Source organism: Mobula birostris, chromosome 31 (assembly GCF_030028105.1).
Source record: "Mobula birostris isolate sMobBir1 chromosome 31, sMobBir1.hap1, whole genome shotgun sequence".
Taxonomy (NCBI): Eukaryota; Metazoa; Chordata; class Chondrichthyes; order Myliobatiformes; family Myliobatidae; genus Mobula; species Mobula birostris.
Genome location: NC_092400.1, coordinates 35,541,863 through 35,563,500, shown reverse-complemented (window position 1 = coordinate 35,563,500; position 21,638 = coordinate 35,541,863). Strand labels below are relative to the sequence as shown.

The 21,638-nt window shown below is 40.8% G+C and overlaps 1 protein-coding gene across 3 annotated transcripts in view; it reads left to right on the top strand.

Annotated features, from left to right (window-relative positions):
• Positions 1–21,638, top strand: part of ube3b (ubiquitin protein ligase E3B) — a 77,069-nt gene that overhangs the window by 37,736 nt on the left and 17,695 nt on the right. For all 3 annotated transcript variants that reach the window (XM_072248044.1, XM_072248043.1, XM_072248045.1), the window contains 9 exons: positions 5,950–6,119; positions 8,801–8,968; positions 10,459–10,630; positions 10,995–11,113; positions 12,258–12,372; positions 13,574–13,673; positions 16,117–16,236; positions 19,728–19,904; positions 20,149–20,259. In XM_072248044.1, coding sequence (XP_072104145.1) covers positions 5,950–6,119; positions 8,801–8,968; positions 10,459–10,630; positions 10,995–11,113; positions 12,258–12,372; positions 13,574–13,673; positions 16,117–16,236; positions 19,728–19,904; positions 20,149–20,259 — 1,252 coding nt within the window. The remainder of the gene's footprint in view (positions 1–5,949; positions 6,120–8,800; positions 8,969–10,458; positions 10,631–10,994; positions 11,114–12,257; positions 12,373–13,573; positions 13,674–16,116; positions 16,237–19,727; positions 19,905–20,148; positions 20,260–21,638) is intronic.

The window sequence follows — 21,638 nt, the reverse complement described above, 5'->3', positions numbered from 1 at the left end:
AGCTGCTCTAAAAAGCCATCCCATAGGCATTTAACAAATTCCCTATACTATTTTCCAATCCCTTTGCATATTGAAGTCCCCATTGCAATTGTGACATTATCATTGTACATGCCCATTCCAGCTCCATCAGCAATCTCAACTCAATATCTTACTATTTGGAGGCCTGTGAAAAAAATTATACCTTTGCAGTTTCTTAATTCCACCCACAAAGATTTGACATTTTCTGACCCTATGTCACCTCTTCCTAAAGACGTAATTCCATCTCTTACCAACAAAGCCAGACCACTGCCTCTGCCATTTTGCCTGTGCTTTCGATTTCAAAGTATATCCTTTGATATTAAGCTCCCAGCTATGACCACCTTTCAGCCACGACTCAGTGATGCCCACAACGTCATATTGACCAGTCTCCACGAGTTCATCCACCTAGTTCTGAATGCTAAGTGCATATAAATCCAGCACTTTCAGTCCTGCATTCTTCTCCCTTTTGAATTTTGCCTCTGTGGTACAGTCTAACTCTTTGCACTGTCTGCATTTGTACCCAGTCATTGGTTTGTCCTTCTTTACATTCATATTACACCCATAGTCATAGTCATACTTTATTGATCCCCGGGGAAATTGGTTTTCGTTACAGTTGCACCATAAATAATTAAATAGTAATAAAACCATAAATAGTTAAATAGTAATATGTAAATTATGCCAGGAAATAAGTCCAGGACCAGCCTATTGGCTCAGGGTGTCTGACCCTCCAAGGGAAGAGTTGTAAAGTTTGATGGCCACAGGCAGGAATGACTTCCTGTGACGCTCTGTGTTGCATCTCAGTGGAATGAGTCTCTGGCTGAATGTACTCCTGTGCCCAATCAGTATATTATGTAGTGGATGGGAGACATTGTCCAAGATGGCATGCAACTTGGACAGCATCCTCTTTTCAGACACCACCATCAGAGAGTCCAGTTCCATCCCCACAACATCACTGGCCTTACGAATGAGTTTGTTGTTTCTGTTGGTGACTGCTACCCTCAGCCTGCTGCCCCAGCACACAACAGCAAACATGATAGCACTGGCCACCACAGACTCGTAGAACATCCTCAGCATCGTCCGGCAGATGTTAAAGGACCTCAGTCTCCTCAGGAAATGGAGACGGCTCTGACTCTTCTTGTAGACAGCCTCAGTGTTCTTTGACCAGTCCAGTTTATTGTCAATTCGTATCCCCAGGTATTTGTAATCCTCCACCATGTCCACACTGACCCCCTGGATGGAAACAGGGGTCACCGGTACCTTAGCTGTCCTCAGGTCTACCACCAGCTCCTTAGTCTTTTTCACATTAAGCTGCAGATAATTCTGCTCACACCATGTGACCAAGTTTCCTACCGTAGCCCTGTACTCAGCCTCATCTCCCTTGCTGATGCATTCAACTATGGCAGAGTCATCAGAAAACTTCTGAAGATGACAAGACTCTGTGCAGTAGTTGAAGTCCGAGGTGTAAATGGTGACATTTTTACTTGTAAATCTGCTGGCTCATCCTCAACTCTATCATACTGGTTCCCATCCCCCTGCCATATTAGTTTAAACCACTCCCAACAGCTGTAGTAAACCTGCCCACAAGAATGTTGGTCCCCTTTGGATTCAAGTGCAACCCTTCCCTTTTGTACAGGTTACACCAGAAGAGGTCCCAATGATTCAGAAATCTAAATCCCTACCCCCTGCTCCAATTCTTCAGCCACGCATTTATCTGCCACCTCATTCTATTCCTATTCTCACTGTCATATGGCACAATCCTGAGATTACTTCCCCTGAGGCTCTGGGTCTCAACTTCCTTCCTAACTCCCTGTATTCCTTTATCAGGACCTCCTCCCTTCTTCTAATTATGTTGTTTGTACTAATATGTACCACGACTTCTGGCTGCTCACCCTCCCTTTTCAGGAGATTGTGGATGCATTCAGAAACATCACGGACCCTAGCATCTGGGAGGCAAACAACCATTGTGCTTCTTTTTTGCGTCCACAGAATCACCTATCTGCCCCCCTGACTATAGAGACCCTTTACTGCTGCCATCCTCTTCAGTTCCCTCCCATTCTGAGCCACAGGGCCCGACTCAGTGCCAGAGGCACGGCTGCTGTTGCTTCCCCAAGGTAGGTCATCTCCCCCAACAGTAATCAAAATGGAGTACCTTTTGTTGAGGAGGACGGCCACAGGGGTGCTGTAGTCTTCACTATCTGCCATTCTCCCTTCCCTGTCCTGCCAGTCACCCATTTATCTGTAGCCTTGGGGTGCTGTAGTCTGCAGTAGCCTTGGGGTGACTACCTCACTGAAGCTCCTGTCTATCACCTCCTCACTTTCCCTAACAAGCCGAAGGTCATCAAGTTGCAGCTCTAGTTCCCTAACACGGTCTTTAAGGACCTGCATCTCGATGCATCTGGTGCATATGTGGCCATCGGGGAGGCTGGAAATCCCACATCTGACACCCAGAACAGAAAACTGGCCCTGCATACATACCCCTTAGTCTTTCAAGAGTTAAATAAGAATAAGAAATAAACTTACCTTCTTATCTTGCTTCCATCTGTTCTCGGGACTCAGACCACTCCCATGATGACTTAGCAGTTTGTGATGCTGAAACTGGGTGCGAATTACTAAAATCTGTAGCTCAAGATCCGGATGTAATCAAAGATCCAAATGAAATTTCAAAGCTTGGCCAGTTTTACAATACACAGTCAGTGGCAACTTTATTTGGCACCTCCTGTAGCTAATAAAGTGGCCAGAGTCTATGATCGTGGCCTTCTGCTGCTGTAGCCTAAGATTTGATGTATTGTGCATTCAGAGGTGCTCTTCTGCACACCACTGTTGTAATGCATGGTTATTTGAGTTACTGTGTTGTCTTCCTGTCAGATTGAACAAGTGTGACAGTCCTCCTCTGACCTCCTTCAATAACAAGGTGTTGTCACCCACAGACCTGACGCTCACTGGATGTTTTTCACTTTTCGCACCATTCTCTGTAAACTCTAGAGACGATTGAACATGAAAATCCCAGTTCAGCAGTTTCTGAGATGCTCAAACCACCCCCGTCTGGCACCAAGAATTATTCCACGGTCAAAGTCACTTAGATCACATTTCTTCCCCATTCTGATGTTCAGTCTGAACAACTGAACCTCTTCACCATGTCTGCATGCTTTTGTGCGACGAGTTACCACCACGTGATTGGTTGATCAGATATTTCCATTAATGAGCAGGTGTACAGGTGTAACTAATAGAGTGGCCACTGAGTGCATACTTACTATTGACTGTAATTATTATGACCACCTTAAAAATTAAGATTAATTTTCCTTTTGAAAACCAAGTCTTTCAGTGAGTTAGAACTTTGTCATTTTATCTCTGACCCTTTATTTAAAGTTCAAAGTAAATTTTATTACCAAAGTACACATATGTCACCACATACAACCCTGAGATTCATTTTCCTGTGGGCATACTCAGCAAATCTATAGAATAGTAACTATAACAGGATCAATGAAAGATCAATCGGAGTGCAGAAGACAACAAACTGTGCAAATGCAAATATAAATAATAACAATAAATAACAAAACCATGAAATAAGATAAAGAGTCCTTAAAGTGAGATGACCGGTTTAGGGAACATTTCGATGGATGGGCAAGTGTGTATAGTTATCACCTTTTATTCGAAAGCCTGATGGATGAGGGTTAGTAACTGCTCATGAACGTGGTGGTGCGAGTCCTGAGGCTCTTGTGCCTTCTACCAGATGGCAGTAGTGAGAAGAGAGCATAGCTTGAGTGGTGCAGATCTCTAATGGTGGATGGTGCTTTCCTATGATAGCATTCTGGAAATGATGAGAACCAGATTTATTATTACTGACTCATAACATGAAATGTGTTGCTTTGCAACAGCAACACAGTGAAAAGACAATATGTTACTCTAAATTGCAAACATAAATAGTGTAGAAAAATAAGAATAACAAGGTAGATTTCATGGGTTCATAGACCATTCAGAAATATGATGGCAGAGGGAAAGAAGCTGTTCTGAATCACTAAGTATGGAGCTTAAGGCTCCTGTACCACCTCCCCGAATTTAGTAACATGGCGAGGGTCCTTACTGATAGATACCACCTGCTTGAGGCACTGCCTCCCAAAGATGTCCTTGATGCTATTTAAATGGCACAGTTCCTTCTTTGTTGAATGTAGGAGTTGAAAGTGAAATGTTTTCTGGCAACTTTCATACATGTAGTTGTTGGATTGAGTCCAGATTACCACAACATAATTCGTTACTTAGTTCTGCCATTTCAATCAGTGATGCCAGAAGAGCAGCTGATATGGGAAAAGCTGGTGCACAACTTTCTCAAACTGACACTTTCCATCCAAGAGACACCGGATAGATGATATAGTAAAATGGATAATCTCCCAGTGGTGCAGTCAAAAATGTTCTAACAGAGTTGGGCATGTTATATCTGTACAGAAAGCTAACTAAGCCTTGTTAGTAGTGCTTATCTGTTGACCAGTTTCAGATGTACAATTACCCGCTGTTGGCTTTGAATATAAAAAATGCAAAATGTTCTTTTAGTTCAGGAACAGTTTGTATCCCTCAACCATCAGGCTCTTGAATAAAGGAGGATAACTACACTCACTTGCCCCATCATTGAGATGTCTCACAACCAAAGATCTCACTTTAAAGATTCATATAACCATATAACAATTACAGCACAGAAACAGGCCATCTCGGCCATTCTAGTCTGTGCCGAACTCTTACTATCACCTAGTCCCACCGACCTGCACTCAGCCCATAACCCTCCATTCCTTTCCTGTCCATATATCTATCCAATTTAACTTTAAACGACAACATCGAACCTGCCTCTACCACTTCTGCTGGAAGCTCGTTCCACACAGCTACCACTCTCTGAGTAAAGAAGTTCCCCCTCATGTTACCCCTAAACTTTTGCCCTTTAACTCTCAACTCATGTCTTCTTGTTTGAATCTCCCCCATTCTCAATGGAAAAAGCCTATCCACATCAACTCTATCTATCCCCCTCATAATTTTAAACACCTCTATCAAGTCCCCCCTCAACCTTCTACGCTCCAAAGAATAAAGACCCAACTTGTTCAACCTTTCTCTGTAACTTAGGAGATGAAACGCAGGTAACATTCTCGTAAACCTTCTCTGTACTCTCTCTATTTTGTTGACATCTTTCCTATAATTCAGTGATCAGAACTGTACACAATACTCCAAATTTGGCCTTACCAATGCCTTATACAATTTCAACATTACATCCCAACTCCTATACTCGATGCTCTGATTAATAAAGGCCAGCATACTAAAAGCTTTCTTCACCACCCTATCCACATGAGATTCCACCTTCAGGGAACTATACACAATTATTCCTAGATCCCTCTGTTCTACAGCATTCTTCAATGCCCGACCATTTACCATGTATGTCCTAGTTTGATTAGTCCTACCAAAATGTAGCACCCCACATTTATCAGCATTAAACTCCATCTGCCATCTTTCAGCCCACTCTTCTAACTGGCCTAAGTCTCTCTGCAAGCTTTGAAAACCTACTTCATTATCCACAACTCCACCTATCTTAGTATTCATCTCATTGTTCACATGTTCTCGTTATTTTTGCAATTTACTTATATTTGTATTTGCACAGTTCGTCATCTTCTGCACTCTGGTTGATCTGTCATTGATTCTGTTACAGTTACTATTCTATAGATTTGCTGAGTATGCCTACAGGAAAATGATTCTCAGGGTTGTAGATGGCAAAATAGATCTACTTTGATAATAAAGTTTTACTACTTTTTTACTTTGGCATTAACATTAATGAACATCACAGTTAGAACCGCAGATTTTAAATAAATTGCAGTTTGGTTTCATTTTAAAACACCATTTACACTGTTTTAATGAGTATTGAAGATAACTTGGTGACTGTTTGATTGTGCCTCCTGTTAGGATGAATGAAGCGATGCCATTAGTGACCAAGCAGCTGCAGTACTTGTGGAGTGTCAGGGTCATTCGCATGTTGTTTCACGATGTGCTGAGCAAGAAATTAACTGAGACTCAAGACATGATGCACTCACCTGCTCAGTTCTCCAGCACTTCAAATAACATTCAGGTCAAAAGTAAGCATGTTTTAGTCTTGTTACTGAGAAGCATGATTCTAAAGGGTTGTTGTAAATAAAAAAAAAATTGGTGCTGAAAATCTGTGGTAAAACAGAAAATGCTGGAAACACTCAGTAAGTCAGGTATAAATTGTGGAAAGAGAAATTGAATTATTGGCACATAGGACTGAATGACTGTTGCCTTCTAACTCTCCATCTTCATTGCTGTGCAGGCCCAGTGCCTGTCTGAATTGCTCAGTGTGATCTTGGACCCATTTGATTTAATCTTAAGCCCTACAATTGGCCTGCACGTTCTTGCACTGTAGGTACTGGTTCAGAGCATTGTAGTCAGATGTCTCAACTGGCTTCCAGAGGCCAGGACATTTGGTCTAGTGAAGTGCATTTAAATCCAGTGATAACAATTGGGTATTAAATGAAGAATTAAAATGAAGATCGTTGATTTACAAACAAGAATAATAAAGCTGGCTTTGAAGTTACTAGATTGTCCTTAACTAGTCAAATGATGTTGTTTAGAGAAGAAAACTTACTTTTTAGTATCCTGTCTGGCCTATGTTAAAGTGATTGATAATCTCTAGTAATACAACCAATTTGATTGATTATTAATTATCCCCTGACGTAGCCTAGCAAGTAACTCTCTGGGCCATAAATGGTGGGGTAGGCACTGGCCACATCCAGTGAACCTGAAACATTGACTGTTTATTCCTGAAACATCGACTGCTTATTCCTCTCCATAGGTGCTGCCTGACTTGCTGAGTTCCTCCAGCATTGTGTGTGTGTTGGTGTGTTTCTAAAGAAAGGAAATGATTTTTGGCGAAAGTGAGAAAGTGTAATTGATTACTAATATCTGATTATCACCTGGGCTTTTATTTACTCACCATTTAGTAGATATAGCAGGTTACAACTCAGTGCTTTCGTATCTAGCATGTGATTTTGAGTGCAGTCTAGTCTGCCCTTTTCTATACGAGTGAAGCTCCTAACAAATGAATTTGGGGAAAAGTACTTCCCTCCCCTCCCTATACCCTGCCACCAGAAGCACTGGGAAAGGATTGAACGGAGTGCACAACCTAGTTTGTTAACCTTTTTATATGTAGTAAGATTTCACCCAGTCGTTTGGTGTGGAATAGCAGTGTATATGTTTGCACGGTAGACAAGTGCAGATGAGATGAGTATGAGAATGGTGTAAGGCAAGCTTTCGGGCTTGCTTTCACTGCTATTTCCACTAGGTTGTCCATCAGCATCCCAGGAAGAAAGGCTCTATCTCGGCCTCCTCTTCGTGTTTGCTGCTCATTGCTGTACAGCTGGCAGCAGGGGCAAGTCCCTTCACGTTGATGAGATGGTCCACTGTATACTGCTTTTATCTATGTCTCTGCAAATACTGCTGGGCTGTCTAGTATCACGTGGCCCATTGCATGCCAGCCGCACACATGCATGGGTTGCACATCTTTCAGAGTCAGCAGTAGTATTGTAAATTTCTAGACCTTGTTACTCAATAACCAACCTCTGGCTTGTGCTGGTGCCTCAGATATGTCCATGAGTATCATATACAGAGAATATTCATTCTCTATACTCTAAATCCTTACAGGAAATGCAGTCCCTGCCCTGTGGAACATACTTTTTAAGGTTCAGGCAAGACATTTGCTGGAATGTGGAACTAGAAAAAGCAGAGAAGTGTGTTGACTGATTCCATGACCAACCCAAGGGTCTTGTTTCTTATTATAGAGAAGCTTGTAACTATAGGAGCCATAAATTCCAAGATCAAAGATTAGACAGAGGCTGAAGAAGTAGCTATTTCATGATTGCTCGCTTTAGGTCGCATCTGGAGATTCCAGTTGGTGGACAATTTCCCTCCATGCCACTCTGACATATTGGGAGATCATGTACCCGGCAGGTTACAGCAGTGTCGGGTGAGCTTAAAGAGGTCACCACCTCTTGCAGTGGATGACCAGGACGTCTAAGTGCCTTGTCGTGCTCTTAGCGTTCCACCAACATCTGCTGGCCTGCCTCCTTGACCATTGGACCATTAATCAGTCTCTTCCACTCCATCTGCCAGGGCCAGACTTCACACGCTGGGACAGGCAGGTCCCCTACCTCACCGAGGGTCAAAGACCCGTCGGCTACCCTCACCGAGACGGTTTACTGGGGTGTGGCCGTTGCGCGTGCTACAGCTACTTGGAGCCACAGGTGAGAGCTGAGCGCCAGGTGGGGACCAAAGGTGGACAAGCTGCCCTGAAAAAGGGCACGTCAGGCCCCCCCATCAAAGGTGCTTCCCCTCTCTAGACACCCCATACACCCCCATTTCATGATACATCTGTAAAATTTGCTGCCAGAAAATCTGGTGTAAGTAAAAACTTCAACAGATTATTAAAAAATTGAAAAAGCAGCTGCCATCCATAACCTAGGGGCTGATGGACTAAGAGCTGGGAGGACAATCGATAAATGCAGTCTTGTGGTCCAGAAATTTTAAGATTTTTCACTGCAAAATGTAGATGTTCAGAACAATTTGTCCAAAAATATAGTTCTGCTCAGCCCATTTCTAGAGGTATTAATGGCTATGGAAGGATTCAGAATTATATGGTTTTGTTCCATTGTGTCTAAGTAGTGAAATCTTTGCATTTCTCTGATCCAGTGTTCATGCATAGGTTAGCATAAAAGGACGTTAAAAGGTTTAAATTTTATTGTAGATCTCTTCAGACGAGCTTTTCAAAAGTCAGCATCCATGCGGAACATTTTGAAACCAGTTGGTGGGAAGCGTGTGGACTCTCCTGAGGTGCAAAAAGTCTGCAGTATCTGTGTGTTGTATCAGACGTCATTGACCACCCTCACCCAGATCCGACTCCAGATTCTCACTGGTATGTCATGATCTGTCTATGTAGTGAATCTGTAAAATAAGCTCTTTGGAGGTGCACAGTTAAGATATTTTTCTCATCACTCAAAACCAGAAGAAAGGTGTAGCAAAATATGACAGAATTTCAGCTGTCAGCAGGAAGTACTGACCTACATAATCCTGGAATTCACCCATCTCAGCTGTCGGCAGGAAGTACTGAACTACATAGTCCTGGACAGTTTAGCTCATGTCAGTCGTCAGCAGGAAGTACTGACCTACGTAATCCTGGACAGTTTACTCCATCTCGGCTGTCAGCAGGAAGTACCGAACTACATAGTCCTGGACAGTTTACCCCATCTCAGCTGTCAGCAAGAAAGTACTGACCTCCATGGTTCTGGGCAGTTTATCATACCTCATGCTCTTTCGTTTCAAACATGTTTCCTCATTTTCTCTTAAAGTTATAGTAAATTCTGCCTCAATATCTTTCTGAAGATTTTCTCCAAACCTTTGTTTTCATCCTTTGGTGATCATCTTGAATTAATGCCTCCATTTATCAAATATAGTGTCTATTTACCTTTCTGTCTATAATGCATAGTTTCCAACAACTCAACATTTAGTTGGTTAAGTAAACAAAATCTGTCTTCTCTACTTTTTGTTATCATTGCAGTCCCCTTCCATCACCTTGGCATCATGATTAAAAAAAATTAGCATTACCTAACCATTAGTTCCTGAAAGTTTAGATTTATTTTTATTTTCTGTAAAAGCTGGTTTACAATATAGCTTATCGTTTTGTCATCTTACCTCCGTTGACTTTTAAGGTTAATGCCCGACATACTTACTTCTATATTGGATTTGGATTTAGATTCATATTTACATTGAAACATACAGTTAAATGTAACATTTGCACTAACAACCAGCACACAGAAGGGTGTGCCAGGGGCAGCCTGCAAGTGCTGCCACGCATTCTGGCACCAAAGTAGCATGTCATAAACATGAGAAGGTCTGCGGATGCTGGAAATCCACCGCAACACACACCAAATACTAGAGGAACTCAACAGGTCAGGTAGCACCTACGGAAAGGAATAAAGAGTCAACGTTTTGGGCTGAGACCCATCTTCAGGATTGAGAAGGAAGGGGGAAGATGTCAGAACATCCCTTCTTTGCTTCCCCCTTCCTGCCTGACCTGCTGAGTTCCTCCAGCATTTTATGTGTGTTACGTGTGTTGCCAATGTAGCCTGCTCACAATGTTCAGCAGCACAACACAAGCAACAACAACAGCTACAGTAAAATTAAGCCCTTCTCCCATCCCTCCCTCTCACACACACAGTTGATGATTGATTTTACTTGTAGATAAAAGTACATCATTCATAAATGGGGAAAGGGATATACTGAAGATAAGTACTTATTTTTAATCATATATGGCTCTTGAGGAGGACAGTTGAATGAGCATACTCAACTCTGATTGTACCCAGGGATGAGTTTTTTAGTTTGAGTGATTGCATTTCTTTGTTTCAGGGTTAACCTATTTAGATGACTTGTTGCCCAAATTGTGGGCATTCATTTGTGAACTGGGGCCCCAGGGGGGCTTGAAGCTATTCCTTGAGTGCCTAAACAATGACACTGAGGAATCCAAACGACTTCTTGCAATGCTGATGTTGTTTTGTGACTGCTCACGGCACCTTATCACGTAAGTTAACCTGGGTTTGTCTTGATGCAGTTTATAATGTGGGTCCTTAACGTCCTTTAAAAAGGTTAAAGCTCAGGATTTTTTGCTCCATGTATTCTATAATACATTGGGACACATCGGGACCAGTACATTTTGGCCCAATTAGCCGAAGCTTCATGGAATGACCATAGTAATTCAGTTTTTATTCCTCATCATTGGGAATAGTGATTTCCTTGAGAAATGCTGTAATTTAACTAAATTTCTGTTTGCTATGGAAGTAATGGGAAATTAAATATAACTTGTTTACTATGACAGTTCCCCTTCTTTACTCTTGTTTTCTTTCTCGTTTGTTTTAAATAATAAATTCTTAATATCTTTATTACAGGATTTTGGATGACATTGAGGTGTATGACGAGCAAGTATCATTTAAATTGGAAGAGCTGGTCACCATCTCCTCTTTCCTAAATAGTTTTGTATTTAAAATGATCTGGGATGGTATTCTGGGTAAGTTGGCTGCATAGTATCAGTAATAGTCACTGATCTATCTTCGTGGCAAACCAAGTTAGTGGAAACACTGGAGATTTGAGCATCAGAATGTGAGGAGCATATATACCCACTGTTCAAATACACTCTTTGGCCACATTATTAGCTACCTCCTGTACCCGGTGAAGTGACCACTGAGTGTATATTTCTGGTCTTCTGCTACTGTAGCCCATCCACTTCAAGGGTCCATGTGTTATGCATTCAGAGATACTCTGCTGTGCGTCACTGTTGTAACACATGAGTTACCATCGCCTTGCTGTTAGCTTAAACCAGTCTGGCCATTCTCCTCTGACCTCTCGCATTAACGAGGCCTTTTCACCCACAGAACAGCTGCTCACTGAATTTGTTTTGTTTTTTGCACCATTTTCTGTTCATTGGTCTGAACAGCAACTGAGCCTTTTAATCCTGTCTGCATGTTTTTATGCATTGAGTTGCTGCCAGCTGATTAGATATTTGCATTAAAAGGTGTACAGGTGTACCTAATAAAGTGGCCTCTGAGTGTATATAAATAGGAGGGCTTTGATGACTTCAATTTGACTTTCAGGGGTCTGTTACTGTTGTGCTTGACAATGTGCTCTCCTGGTAGCTTGATTATCCTAGTAGTTTATCTTTGCAGTGCCAGTTATGGTTGCTTTATCATCCAAGGATTATTAGTTTGGGCAAAAGCAAACATTTAATTAATAGTGACTGCCGATTAAGTATAGATGTAATGGAAAGTAAGGGACAAGGATGTTATTTTATGACACTGTACTACTTATGCTACCAGATCACCCAGGTGAACAGAAGAGAACTGTAAAAAGTTGTCGCTTCCCATTTTTAAAAATATGCATTGTTTCTGCCAGTCATGAAAAACAAAGATGAACTGCTTCTCGAACGATGTAAACAATGCAGAATTGATTCACTGAAAATTATCTCAGCAAATCTTTTTAGACACAAATGTCATTGTCTGACATTGCTCAATGTATAAATGTGTAGAGTAAACAGAACCATTATTTTATGTGATGGATTTGACATTGTTTCTCAGCTGCAATGTGTTGGGGAGGGGAGAAGCTAAGAGTTATAATTGTGAGCGATCTAGATGAAGAGATTGGTTTTGTATTTGTAGAAAATGCGAATGGAGAGCAACTGGAGCTGTTCCATTCTGTTCACGGATGGTTGATGACCTTGTATGAACGAGACTGCCGACGACGCTTTGCTCCTGAGGATCACTGGCTGCGCAAGTGAGTGAATAATAGATCTGTAATGGAAGAACATAAGAAAAAGGAGTGGGGGTAATCTATCTGGCCCATCGAGCTTGCTTTGCCATTCAGTAAGGTCATGGCTGAGCTGGCTGTGGACTCAGTTGTGCCTGCCTGCCTTTTCCCTGTAACCTTTAATTGCCCTGCTCTTTGAAAACTGTATCTTAAATGCGTTTAATGTGGTCACAGTCACTAAAAGAGTAATGCCTTTGTTTGTACCCTTAATAAAAAATGAAATGGTCTGCAACCAGACTCTTGTAGGGGTTATACCTCACCATCAACATCTTTGAGGTTGCCATTGACGAAAACTCAACTGTCTTAGCCCATGTACTGAAAATACTTGAAGAAATCGGAGAATGAATATCCTGTGATGAGTGACTCGGCTCCCTAACTCTCAAAGCTTTTCCAAATCTCCTAAGCAAAGTTCAGTGAAATGGAATACTTTGCACGCCCTGCATGAGTGCAACTTCAGCAACAATTGAAGCTCGACACAAACCAGTACAATGTAGTCAGAATGGGTTCAAAGTTCAAAGTAAATTTATTACCAACATACATACGTATATGTTATCATATCATACCTTGAGATTCCCATTTACAGGGAAAAAATAAATGCAATAGAACTTTACCAAAAGCTACATAAACAGACAAACAATCAATGTTTAAAAAAAGACAAAATATTGAGAACATGAGTTGTAAAGAGTCCTTGAAAGTGAGTCTGTAGGTTGTAGAATCAGTTCAGAGTAGTGGTGAGTGAAGACATCCACACTGATTCAGGAGCCAGATGGTTGTAGGGTAATAACCTCCTGAACCTGATGGTATAGGACCTAAGGATTCTGTGCTTCCTACTCAGTGGTGGTGAGAAGAGGACATGACCTGGATGATGGGAGTCTTTGATGATGGATGCTGATTGCTTGCAGCAGTGCTCCATGTGAATGTGCACAATTTTCAGTACTAAAAAATCAGCATGCCAGTTGTTTTTGGATGCAGAACACTTGCCATCCCGAGGGCTTTTGTCATGACCAATTTACTGTCTTAAATTGCTGATGCCCGAATAAACAATTTTTTCCTTGAGTTGGTTGATATCATTACCAATTGATTTTCTGTGCTGAGAATTTCTCCTAATACTACTACATTCTAGAGCTTTTGAACACTTTAAATTGAGCTGTACCTCTTATCCTTAAAGGGACTTGAAACCCAGCTTGATATTCCAGGACTTGGATAAAGGCAGGAAGAGAGCTCAGTTCCTATTGCAGTATATTCCTCATACAATTCCACATAAAAATGTAAGTACCATTGTGAAAAATATCTGTACATTGAATTTTGTTTAACTGAATTGCCCATGAAACAACTTACTTGATCTGGCAAATTCAAAGATTCAAACTACATTTATTATCAAAGTATGTATGCAGTGTACAACCCTGAGATTTGTCTTCCCCACAGCCAGCCATAAAACAAAGAAAAACTGTAGAACTGTTCAAAGAAAAACATCCACCCCCCCCGTGCAAAAAAAGCAAAACGTGCAAATGGCAACAAAAAAATTGAGCGAAAATCACAGAATATAGATTAGATTATGAGGACACTCAGTCCTCGTTTATTGTCATTTAGAAATGCATGCATTAAAAAATGATACAATGTTCCTCCGGTATGACATCACAGAAACACAAGACAGACCAAGACTAAAACTGATGAAAACTACATAATTATAACACATAGTTACAACAGTGCAAAGCAATACCGTAATTTGATAAGAGCAGACCATGGGCACGGTAAAAAAAGTCTCAAAGTCCCAATAGCCCATCATCTCACGCAGACGGTAGAAGGAAGAAAAACTCTCCCTGCCATGAGCTTCCAGCGCCACAGACTTGCCGATGCAGCATCCTAGAAGCACCCGACCACAGTCCGACTCTGACTTAGTCTGAAAACTTCGAACCTCTGACCAACCCTCCGACACCGAGCACCATCTCTGCCGAGCGCTTCGACCCCAGCCCCGGCCGCCAAGCAACAGGCAAAAACCGAGGATTTGGGGCCTTCCCCTCCGGAGATTTCAGATCACACAGTAGCAGAATGTAGAACACAAAAGCAAAAGAATCCAGACATATTCATTTCAGCTCAGTGTTCGTTATTTGCAGGCTGCTCTGATTCAAAATCACCCAAAATAGGGACAAAAAGAAGTGATCAGAAACACGTCATAATGTGGACTACAGAGTCCAATCCATTTGGTATCATGGTTCACTTAAATTAGTCACCTAAATGAAGTAACGAACATTAGTGAATAAATATATATCTAATTTTAAGTCATTAAATGAGCTGAGCTATGTATTAATTGACTCATGAATATGTGCAGTGCAACCTCTTATCAGTACCAGTGGCAACACCTTCATAGTGGACATTGATAATCAAGTCTTCCAAATTTTCATTTGTTTCATTTGCTAAATCCTAAGAATGGGAATAAAGGGATAGAAGACAACAAAAGAAGCTGTAGTGGTCAGGAATATAAAAACAATTTGGTTTGCTGCCTTTTCCTCCAAGTTCTCAAAATACTCAATTGTATGCTTGGTATGTGAGAAATTCTATCACATACTTCTTTAGTCTGTGACATTTTTAATTACTGTGATGGTTTCGACAAGTGTGTAAAAATATACAGTATTGCTGTTTTTGCACATTTTTTAATAATCTATTCAATATATGTAATTGATTTACTTGTTTATTATTGTTTTATTTTATTATTATTTTTTCTGTCTCTGCGAGATTATGTATTGCATTGAACTGCTGCTGCTAAATTAACAAATTTCATGTCACATGCTGGTGATAATAAACTTGATTCTGATTCTGAAGTGAGTTAATAAATTGAGAAATTGTCCTATAGATAGTGAGTACAGAGTATTAATTATGGAAAATAAAGAATTGGCCACTGAATTTAAAGGGCCTTTAACTGTAGAGTAGCGTTTCCTAACCTGGAGTCCACAGACCCCTTGCTTCATGGTATCGGTCCATGCCATAAGAGAAATTGGGAACTCTTAATTAGAGGATACAAGGAACATCCAAAATATCTGAAAAATGGAAATTGGGAGTGGTGGAGCTTTACACCAATATAACAGGCCCTTTAGCGTAACTTGTCTATTCTTAGATGCTCATCTCAGTTAGTCCCATTTGCTTCCATTTGGCCCAATCCCTCCAAGTCTTTGCTATACATGTACCTGTCCAAATGTCATTTAATTGTTGTCATTATACCCACCTCAATCACTTCCTCTGGCATCTCATAACACTCTGCAAAGTATCACCTCACAGATTCCCATTCAATCTTTCCACTCTCACCTTAAATCTATGTATTTGAATTATCGACTTTCCCAACCTTGCATCATCACCTTTTACCTCTGTCCCTAGTTATTTTATACACCTCTATAGGAGAGAGGAACTTGCTCTGAACAACTTACTGAAGCTGCAGACTGGCAGGTTCTTGGGTCCTGATGGGCTTCATCCTAAAAAGTAGCTTTAATTTTACAAAAGTCACTTCCTCTGTCCTTCTCCTGTTTCTAACTCATATATTTTTAATAATGTCAAAAATGTTCACAATTGTAGAGGTGATTAAAAGTTCTTTAAAATATAGAACTCTTTAAGCTTTCATTATAATTTACCCCAATTTGCCAAAAAGCTGAACTCAGTGAACAAATTTAAAGCAATACATAATCTGTCCATAACTTATCCGTGCTGATTTTGTTTTAATAGAGAGTGCTGCTTTTTCGGAATATGGTAACAAGGGAGAAGGAATCACTGGGATTGGTGGAGACAAGTTCTGTTTCCCCTCACGTCATCCACGTTACGATCCGCAGATCTCGAATGCTCGAGGTACCCAGGTTTTGGTTGAGATCAGTGCTTTACTGCATTGGAACTTTAATTGTTCCATTCCTAGGCCTGGTATTCCCCCCCCTGGTTTGCAAATGTAATGGAGATGAAGACACATTCCTCAAATTCTCTCAAAAATTTCTGAATTTTTCTACTGTGTATATATCCCAATTTCATGTAGATTTGTTCAGTTATTATAAACTGGCTCTGGCATACGTTGTGCAGGTTTGTTCTTTCTTTTCATGCCTAGATTAATGCACTGGCAGTGTTGAAGCTCAAAGATGCACAAACTCTTACTGTTTCTTCTGCCCAAATTGTTCATACTACAGGGGTTTTTGGTTATGATAGTGCCAATCCAACGCCTTTGCTAGTCTCCAGCATTAGTCTATGAATTGATGTTGTGGTGTTTACAGACGTTTCATCACCAGTCGAGGTGACATGGTGACATCCTCAGTGTACAGTTGTTGGTGTTTCTCTCTGGGAGTGTCTGCGTTTATATATCTCCCCCCCTCTCCCCCCCCCCAGTTGTTTGTTTGCCTCGATCCTGATTGGCTATCCTTTCAGTTGACCTTTGAATTCTATTGGCTGGCATTTCTTTGGCTCTTAGGGAATCATACTGTCTTGGAGGCAAGTGACCCGGGTGGGGGGGGGGGGGGTAACCTATATAAACATGAGCACTCCCAGAGAGAAACACCAAAGGTGTTGATCAAAAATGTTAAAGGTGCTGATGAATCAGCAGAGAGGAGGGAGATAGAAAATTTGGCTGAGTGGTGTAATAACAGCCTCTCACTCACTGTCAATAATAGCAGGAAACTAATTGCAGACTTCAGGAGAGGAAAGCAGAGGTCCGTGAGCCAGTACTCATCGGAGGATCAGAGATGGAGAGGGTGAGTAACTGTAAATTCCTGAGTGTCACTATCTCAGAGGACCTGTCCTGGATGCATCATATAAATATGATTGCAAAGAAAGCATGACAGCATCTCTACTTCCTCAGGAGCCTGCGAAGATTCGGCATGTCACCAAAAACCTTGGCAAACTTCTACAGATATGTGGTGGAAAGTGTGCTGACTGGCTGCATTACACCATGGGAACACCAATACCTGTGAGCCGAAATTCCTTCAGAAGGTAATGGATTTGGCCCAGTACATCACAGTAAAACCCTCCCAAACATTGAACGTCTACATGAAATGTTGCCACAGAAAAGCAACATCCATCATCAAAGATCCTCACCTCCCAGGCCATGCTTTTTCCTCACTGCTGACATCAGCTAGAAGGTACAGGAGCCTCAGGACTCGTACCACCAGGTTCTGGAACAGTTCCTACCCGTCAACCATCAGGCTCTTGAACAAAAGGGTATATAACTACGTTCATTCTATTTCAGGTGCTTCCACAACCGATGGACCTCAAGGACTCCTTGTTCTCGTTATTTATTGCTATTTATTTATATTGGCATTTGCACAGTTTGTTGTTCATCAATCCTGTTTACAGTTATTTTTTTATAGATTTGCTAAGCATGCCTGCAGAAAAAGAATCTCAGTGTTGAATGTGGTGACATGTATGTACTCTGATAATAAATTTTACTTTGAACTTTGTACCAACAACTGCACACTGAGGATGTCACTTCAAATGATAGTGACATGTCTGCAAGCTGATTGCCAACCTTGGCAAACACTGCAACATCAAACACCTCAACCCAAGCTACCAATATTCCCCACCAACCTAAGGTTCAGTTCTGGCAATCTCCCAGTGAATAGATATAACTGCAGAAAGCCACAACTGAAGCAGTAATGGGAGATGGATGGCTCCCAGATAATGGCTGCTACCCTGTCCAAAATCTGGGAGTCCAAGAGCAAGGATCGTCACATCTCTGTCACTGACAAGCAGAAGGACTCGGTTAGTCCAGCACACTTCAGATTTCGGTGCCAGAATAGCAGATTTTCTAGACTTTTGGTTGTTGTTCCTATTAATAACCTCAACACTCTTTGAATTCACTTTTATGGATGTTATACAGCATTGTAATGAATTTTCCTGCGAACCCAGTGAGCGGAAGGTAATGTGGAAAGCAACACCACCTGGTGAGTCAGATACTAAACCATTAGTATTTCTTAATAACACTGGACAACAAAGAATTTGCTTCCTGAATACTTTTGGATATGTCTTATGGATTTTGCGCTGCTTTCCAGAACTTAAAGAAGCGTTGATTATCCTCTTTCCTTACATGAGTTTCTTGTGCAAAAATAATATGAGCATTCAGTCTTTGGAATACTTTGAAAATCTTTTTCTGTTTTATCGGATGGTTTAAACCATTTGTATTCCAAGAGACAAAATTAATAATGTGAACCATAATTTAAGATTAACCCTTTGGTGAGTAAAGGGTTAACCATAATGTGACCTCATGAAATTGGAAGAGGAATGCATGATCAGAGAGGAACCGGAAATCTCGACACTGCAGACACCCTTGTAGTACTAAATCAGCCAACAGAAAAAAACTAAAAAAGAAAAAGACTGCCCCACCCTCCATCCCCAAGAACCCTGAACTAAGCCAGAAAAGGCTGAAGAAAGAACTAACTAACACTAAATCTAACCCCATTTCTGCAGGAGGCAACTCCAAAGATATATGTTATATAGATAACCCCCCGGAAACTGATATAAAAAAAATTAAACACTATACTAAAATAATCTACATAGTATAATTTCTAAAATACATAAATAAGAAAAAGTTGGTATCAATACGTATGATTAGTTAATTATAAAGGAGAGTAAATAAAATATCGCTTCCAAAAAAAAAGAAAGGGGATTATGGGAAGAAGAAACATAAGAATATGGCGTCCCAAAAAGAACAAAGATTTTGCGCTGCTGACCACGCACCATTTTTTATAATTGCCTTTATCTGTTATTTTAGTTCATAATTCATGTCAGAATAACTGATGCCAAGATTAAGGAAGGTATTTTCGTTGGTCCACAAATCAAACAGGTCATCAGTGGCTGGCAATTCAAAGAACTTCGAGTGGGACTGGAGAAAATCACATGGAAGGCATTCAAGGACGATGTTGAAAATTTCCTTGGCAACTATAGAGCACCAAGCTATGTGCAGCTGGGTGACAACATGCTTCAAGCATACAAGCATGAAGTGCAACATGTCACTAAAGATTCATTTTCTGCATTCCCATTTAGGCTTCTTCCCTGCAAATCTTGGTGCCGTCAGTGACGAGCACGGTGTAAGGTTTCACCAGGACATTGCAGTCATGAAGAAACAGCATCAGGGCATCTGGAATCTATCATTGCTGCCTGATTATTTTTGGACACTTAAGCAAGAAGCCTTTCTTTTATCATGAATTATATTGTACTGTTACTGCATTCACGACATATGCCAGTGATATTAAACCTGATTCTGATTCTGAAGGACTACAAATACAAATTGATGAAATAAAGTAATTTTTCATTGTCTTTCTAGTAATGAGCTGACAGGTGAGATGTGCCTTTTGTATCTCTAGGATGGATATGAACAGTTGCGGCGATTACCTGTGAACACAATGAAAGGAGTCATTAGAGTGAAATTTGTGAATGATCTTGGAGTAGATGAAGCTGGGATTGATCAGGATGGTGTCTTCAAGGAATTTTTAGAAGAAATCATCAAGAAGGTCTTTGACCCTGCTCTGAATCTCTTCAAGGTAACCAGTGTTTGAATCAAAAGTGGAGCAAATATGATTCATAGAGATATGTCTCTTTTTTTCACTGACTGTCTGAATTGGATTTACTAGTACTTTGCCTTATGCAGCTTATTATCTTTTTTTCTCTCTCTCTGTCTCTAAACTGAATATTATATCTTATTCCCAGAGATGAAATGTCCTCTAATAATGTTAAATTCCTCCTGGCTCTGTTGTTAGTTCAGACCGATGGTTTTGTTTTTTGCAGACAACAAGCGGAGATGAACGACTATACCCATCCCCCACCTCATACATCCATGAAAATCATCTGCAGCTCTTTGAATTTGTTGGAAAGATGCTGGGAAAAGCTGTCTATGAGGTAAGAATATAACTACCAAACTCTGTGTTCAACACACACAAAATGCTAGGGGAACTCAGTAGGTCAGGCAGAATCTATGGAAATGAATAAACAGTTGATATTTCAGGCCGAGACCCTCTTCAAACCTTGTATGAAACAGCTTGGTTTATCCTTAATTATATTGAAAGATGATGAAAATCTTAAGACTGACATAAACTAAATGAACAGCCTTGTTGGACTTCGTTCTTGGCTCTGAAACATCCTATAAATTTACATTCTCCCATTTGATTTTAAATTTCTTTCGTCTACTGCAGTTAACTACTACATCTTTCACAGTAATCTCTGGAATACAAATAGCTTTGTATATTTAATGACTCTAATTCACTCACTTCAACAGTCACATTGATTGAATATTGGCACAATAACACTACCTGTTTTATTTTATTTAGAGATACAGCACAGAACACCGGCCCACCGAGCCATGCCACCCAGGAACTCACTTATTTAACCCTAGCCTAATCACAGGACAATTTTACAATGGCCAATTGGTCTACTAACCAGTACGTCTTTGGACTGTCACTGCATTCGCTGCTTTCTGCAGCCCCTACCCCACTCCTCTCTGCCAAATATTGGGTCAGTTCCACATGCAAAAGACTTGGGTAAAAATAAATTACACATGGATAGACGGGGTTTAGAGGGACATGTATGTAAACATGGGCAAATGAAACTAATTGGCTGGGCGCCATGGATGAGTTGGGTTGAAAGACCTGTCTCCATGTTGTGTGCCTCTGTGGTGTTTTCCAAATCAATACCCACAAGAAAACTAAGGGTCAAAGCTGCAAGGTATGTGATATTTAATTGGGGAGTGGATCAAAGAGCTTCTAAGACTCGTAACTTTGTGAATATAGAATGACAGCAAAACTTTTAAGTACTAAAGTGAACATCAATAGATTAAGCTTTGCTTTATTTGTGTCATGTACACTGAAATGCGTTGTTTGCATCAATGACTAACACAGTCCGTGGATGTGCTGGAGTCACATGCTTCTGGCACCACGACTTACTAACCCTAACCTGTACATTTTTGGAATGTGAGAGGAAGTTGGAGCACCAGGATTTGAGGTCACGGGGAAAACAGACAAACTCCTTAAAGACAAAAGTAGGTGTTGTAAGTGTTACGCTAACCACTACACTACTGTGACACTCTCAATAGCTTTCATAGACTGCCTTTAGCGAGTTATTTTTCTTAGGCAATCGTTTGGGATTGGAAGACATTCTTCCAACCAAATTCTTAGGTGAGTGATAGGGCAGTGAAAGCTTCAGACTCTCACCAATGTGGCAGTAGGTGCCTGACAGATGGATAGTCTTGGAGGTGATGTACCTCTACCATTTATGCTGGATTT